At 40.1% G+C, this 6,047-nt stretch overlaps 1 protein-coding gene across 2 annotated transcripts in view; it reads right to left on the bottom strand.

Annotated features, from left to right (window-relative positions):
* Positions 1 to 3,875: 3,875 nt before the first annotated feature.
* The window catches only part of LOC142139577 (uncharacterized), a 38,865-nt gene continuing 36,693 nt past the window's right edge, over positions 3,876 to 6,047 (bottom strand). For both annotated transcript variants that reach the window (XM_075197299.1, XM_075197298.1), the window contains one exon: positions 3,876 to 5,253. In XM_075197299.1, coding sequence (XP_075053400.1) covers positions 5,063 to 5,253 — 191 coding nt within the window. In that variant the 3' untranslated portion in view covers positions 3,876 to 5,062. The remainder of the gene's footprint in view (positions 5,254 to 6,047) is intronic.

Here is a 6,047-nt window from a genome sequence, read left to right as displayed (position 1 = left end):
CCTGAACGGCAGGAGGCCGGCAGGATGCGAAGTCCCTGCCTGGATGGGTAAAGCGGTAGTCAAGTAGGTGCAGCGCACAGGTAGGTAGACCAGCAGGGAAACGAATACACAGGAATCAGTAGAGTGTGGAACTGGACTCCTGGAGGACCCTGAAGAATAGCGATGGTCTAGCTGGGAGGTAAGTAGTGAGACACGAATCCAATGCTGACAGGCGGGTAGAGACCAGCGGGAACACAGGAAAGCATGGAGAGTGGATCAGCAGTTGAAGGACGAGTAGAGATGAGGAGAAGCGGCAGCAGGACTCTGCGGACACACGGAGGTAGCCAATAGCAACCAGCAGGTGCAGTAACGATGGCACACGGGAGAGCAGAGTTGAGCTGGAACTGATGATCACGGAGAGTAGCGGATAGCAATAGTAGTAGCGGTCTCGAGGAAACACGGGAGAGTTGAGATGAGCTGAAGACTGAAGTGCACAGAGGCAGCGGATAGGAATCAGCCAAACAGTCACGATGAAACACAGACGAGTTGCAGGTTGAAGACTGTAGTGCACGGAGGCAGCGGATAGGAATCAGCTAACAGTCACGATGATGCACAGGTGAGTGGATGTAGATTGAAGACTGTAGTGCACAGAGGCAGCGGATAGGGATCAGCTAACAGTCACAATGATATATGATAGAGTTGAAGTGGCTTGAAGACTGTAGTGCACGGAGGCAGCGGATAGGAATCAGCTAACAGTCACGATGATACACAGGAAGGTAGAAGTGGTATGGGAACCACAGTAGTAGAAGTGGTTTGGAAACCACAGAGGTAGAAGTGGTTTGGAAACCACAGGAATCAGCAGCGCTGAATACACGAGGAAACACAGGAACACCTTCAGAGGCTCATGGGGAATGAGACTCCAAGATCAGGCAACGTGGTATTGACCACAGGTGCTTAATATAGGGAGTGTTGCCTGATCTGCCAATTAAGTTAAAGGAACATACACTGAAGGGTTAGAAAGGGCTGCGCATGCGCAGACCCTCAGGATGGAGGACGGCCACGGTTCCTAAATGTCCGGGAAGAAGCACTCACAGTCCGGTGAGTGACAGTGAGATTTAGACAGCTAAGTCTGTGGATAGACAGAGACAACAGAGTCCTGAGAGAGAGTGTAAAGAACAGCAGAGAGAGATTGGGAAGAGCTCCTGTAAGGAGTTTTAGTTTGAGAGTAAACCACCATTACCTGCATGGTGACAAGGGGAGAGGCCATTTTGAGTAAACCTGTGGCGGGGAGAGAGGCCATTTTGAGTAACCCTGTGGGAGGGAGAGAGGCCATTTTGAGTAAACCTGTGGCAGGGAGAGAGGCCATTTTGAGTAAACATGTGACCAAGAGAGAGGCCACTTTGATTGAGTAACTGCTTTTGTCCATATAATAAAGTTACAGTCAGAAGCCAGAACTTTACCTTATTTCTAAATACACATACTATGGTTCAAAACACCTCAGGTTTTCGAAGAAATGGTCAATATTAAAAGCCATAGCCCAGAATCATATTTACATATATTTTTGTGATTTTTTTTTTTTTAATAGATATCATTCACATCATTTATACAGTTCTGCAGATATTTACCTCTGGGCATCAGCACCAACTACAGCAGCAGTAACAGGAGTTCTCATAGAGGCTTAGGGGAATTTGGGGGTAGGGGGTATGAATGTGAATATATAGGAGACTAATGTTCTTTATAATACCTACTGAGTTATCTCTATGAAAAATCCTAAATTGTAATACATATGATTATTGCTTTATCCTTATATCTTTTTGGTCTCTACCTATCCTACTGCAACTGTTATCCCATTGTGCAATAAACGCACTAAGACAACTTATAGTTTCATTTGTACAAACTGTGTTCTGCGAGGGCAGGGGTTACATGAGTCAGCCGCGGGTACAAGCAACTGTCGTTCATAACCCGCAAACTACAATGGAGAGCACACCTGGGAAAGAGATTCCGCAGGGTATTATGTGAGTATTATATTCAGAATTAAAGAGAAATCTTCTGCAATATTAATCGACCATGAATTGTGGAGGCCAATTACTGTTGCCGTTTTGAGGAAATTGGGAATTATTACACACAAGGGAGCCAATATTTTTGGCTATAACTGTAGATGGAAACTCTAATGCTACAATATACACTAGAGGGGTCATAAAAATGGCTCCCTATAAGAACTCATATCAGACCATGTCATCCATGAGTCTTACGTAACCATTGTTACTATGGATGAGCGAAATTACTTAACAAAGTTCTCCATTCTCCAAGTTTCAGGGGTATAGAGCCAGCAAATAACTAAGCTGAAGTTCAGTTGAAAAGAAAATTGTGTTTTAAAGTGTTGCATTCAAAAATCAAATTCTATAAAAAAATGTAAATAAGATATTTACAGCACGGTGGCTAAGTGGTTAGCACTTCTGCCTCACAGCTCTGGGGTCATGAGTTCAATTCCCGACCATGGCCTTATCTGTGTGGAGTTTGTATGTTCTCCCCATGTTTGTGTGGGTTTCCTCCGGGTGCTCCGGTTTCCTCCCACACTCCAAAAACATACTGGTAGGTTAATTGGCTGCTATCAAAATTGACCCTAGTCTGCGTCTGTCTGTCTGTGTCTGTGTGTGTGTGTATGTTAGGGAATTTAGACTGTAAGCTCCAATGGGGCAGGGACTGATGTGAATGAGTTCTCTTTACAGCGCTGCGGAATCAGTGGCGCTATATAAATAAATGGTGATGATGATATTTAGAATAAATTTATTTTAGAAACTTTCTATAACCTTTAAAACATATTTTAAATAATGTTCTTGCTTGAACCAGTAAAATAAAATTGTGAATCTATTCATTTGGGAATGGAACCATTGAGCCAATATCGGCAAACCGGAGCGCAGGAGATTATTTTAGCAATGTCTCTACATGTTTGGAATGTAATTAGCCTTTACCTTTCTGGACATTGTGAACTGATCTGGGAGATCTTCTGTTACTTATTATCTCATGTTTATTGAATGACTCTATAGTTATCATAATGACTTGGCTTAGTATTAAAGATAACAGCTCTAATATTGATTCCTGTGTCCTAGTCAGGACTTCAGGATCAGATCCTCTAAACTCTAGCGTTACCTGACTTCTGTAACGTTTATATATAGACATCTCCTTGGTTATATGCTAGACATGCCTTATTCACCAAATCTGATATACGTTACATTTAATAATCCCGTTTTAATTCTTTGTGGTCACGACATTATCCTCATTCTGCAGAGAATGTGTAGATCTCCAGGGCTCACCCAATGTTTCGACATAAAAGCAAGTCCAAGTGAGAACTTCTGTATATTTCTACAATGTCTGAGCAATTTCCCAGGAGCAGTTTATTCGCTCGTGTGAAAGGCGCTAGAGAAATAGTCTAGTTTGGTTGGGGAATCCTGATCTTCATTGCAGAAAATGAGATGTATAGGAGGTGATTTGAGCAAATTGAAAGAGTGATCTAACAATGTCCATTTTCCAAGTCATGAAAGTGAATGACTGTTTGTTTTACTTAACCAGTTTTCCTGATGCTTCCTACATCATTTTAAAAGCTGTCCAAGGTGGAAATCTGCTTGTGTGACACCATCTAGGTAAAATTTGTTTGTTTTAATAAGAAACCGAGCAAAACAATAAATAGAACCTTTTCCTCGAAAACAATACATTAAAAGCAAAACAAAAAGACTTTCTTGTGTTTGTCACTTTTTCTTATGACTTTTGAAAACATTTCTTGAATAAGTAGTAAGTAAAGTACAGTAGACTTTGGATTTTTTTTCATTGCACAAATATTACCTATGACAAGACAAGATATTGTGGTAGATAATTATTACACCAATGCTGAGGCCACGTGTTAATAAAATAATTTGTTTATTGCATTCAGCTTAAATAGCATCATAATAAATAAAAGTAAACATGTTATATTTATCTGTTCATCTCATTATAAACATAGTACAATAGTATAAGTTACATACATAGAGACATACATCATATATTTTATAATAATAAAATGTAAACTAATAGTAGTAAAATTTGTTCATGTTTACGGCTGATTGGCGCAGATTACATTGTGTTTCCTCCAAGGAAAATGTTCCTATATACGTAATAGGTCACTGAATAAATGAATGAATTAGTCACAAATCTGTCTTCAGACTAGGAGTCACCATCGGACTTCCCTTATTAAACAAATAAACGTGTATGGTTCAAGTACTTACTCCTGACCAGAGAACTTCTGATCATACCACATGTCTAAAAGAAACATACTACATTTATATATCATTCTGCAGTATTACAGACCCCTCCCCTTCCCCAAAGATTGCACTTTATAAATAAAAAAAAAATCACTTCTGCCAGCAGTACGTACAAAAATACTAATTAAAACACAGAAAATTAAAGCGCTTTCTGTTTCAGTGCCAAAAAATTTTATAAAACATATCTCTATTAACATTTTCTGTACTTCCGCAGTGTTCCCGTATAAAGTTATATATATTTCATAGAAAAATAGAATATGATTCTCAGGGGCAAACACAGGATTTGTAGAGGTGGGTTTTCACACCACGCCGCCAGTGGGCGTGACCAGAATACATGGGGGCGTGGCTATAATTTTAGACAGTGCTTGGCTGCTCTCCAACTCTTCCTACCCCCATAATATACATGGGCAATGCTGCGTGCACTACTGTTAGGTGCACGCAGCTCTCCCTTTTCAAGCAGAGCCGTGTGAAGCAGGGCAGGGTCCAGCCACCTCAATTATACAGTGCTCCAGGTTTGGAGGGGGGTTTCCAGGCACTAGGAAACCCCCCTTTCGATTCGCCTATGATTCTATATATCAACAGCATCTGCACTTTAATATTTGTTTTGCCTTCTTAACAGAAGTTTTCAACATAATTAGAAGATAAAGTCGCATCAACTGTTCGTGTCACTACAGCCAGTGTGAACAGATTCTACACAATGTCACGGAGTCTTCAGCAAGGAGAAATGTTTTAATGAGTTCATACAATGAGGCAGAGATAGTACAGGTAGATTAGCGCTGGCTCTTTTCCTATAAGTGCTTGTAAGCAGAGAAGGCAACGCTGCTTTTCTCGGGCGAGAATTTGCCGACTCTATTTTTTGTGTATATCCACAAAGCGGACAGAATTACGACTATCAATAAGAACGCTCCCAGTAGGACTGCGATGACAATGGTCGCTGTTCTCCAACTGTAATCTTGAGCTTCAGGGACTGTAATTATCGCTGTAAAATAAAGATATATAGAAATAGTACATCAGGCATCAAAATGGAAGGATCATTATTATTATTATTATTACATATATGTGACAGATACACATATATAGAAAAGAGTATAGGTGTCTAGAATGACAACTAAGCATTTAATACTACTGAAGAAATTCTTGCTGCAGTACCACTCATGACCAACAGATGGCAGTACAGAAAAGGACCCACTTTCAGGGGCTTATGTTGATGTAAACGCAATTTCCTTTTTATGGTGCCTAATAAGCTTTTTTTTTTTACGCACAAAGCACTAGTTTCAAAGCTAGTGGTTTGTGCACATGTACAGATATAAAATAAAGTGTATTATGCAAATTGCCTTTAACGCAACATGAGCCTTTCAAAGTCTATTTCACAATGTATGATTTTAAGGTTAATATCTAACTACAAGTTAACCCGTGCATGATACTCATGCATTCTAGTCAAATCAAGCTACTTAAGGTGTTAAAAAGGTTCTTGTCATGCCTTTGGGCCATAGCCCAGGCCTCAACCACCAACCACTCCCCACTGTCACCCCCGGCAACCACCAACCACTCCCAACTGTCACTTCTCCTTCAAGAAATATATATATTTTTTTTAAATCTTTATAAACCCTTTTAACAATTAACAAATTAAATTAACAAATTAAAAACATCTTAGTATACCAAATTTCAGCCCTTTCTGATTTTTTTTTCCACACACTAAGAATTTAGTAGGTCAGTGTATAACTCCGCCCAGCAGGTGGCGCTGCAGCTTGGTTTTATTTTTTCCACAGACAG

The sequence above is a fragment of the Mixophyes fleayi genome, chromosome 2 (genome assembly GCF_038048845.1).
Source record: "Mixophyes fleayi isolate aMixFle1 chromosome 2, aMixFle1.hap1, whole genome shotgun sequence".
NCBI lineage: Eukaryota > Metazoa > Chordata > Amphibia > Anura > Limnodynastidae > Mixophyes > Mixophyes fleayi.
The sequence above is the reverse complement of the archived record's forward strand: the minus strand, read 5'-3'. Positions and strand labels throughout refer to the sequence as shown.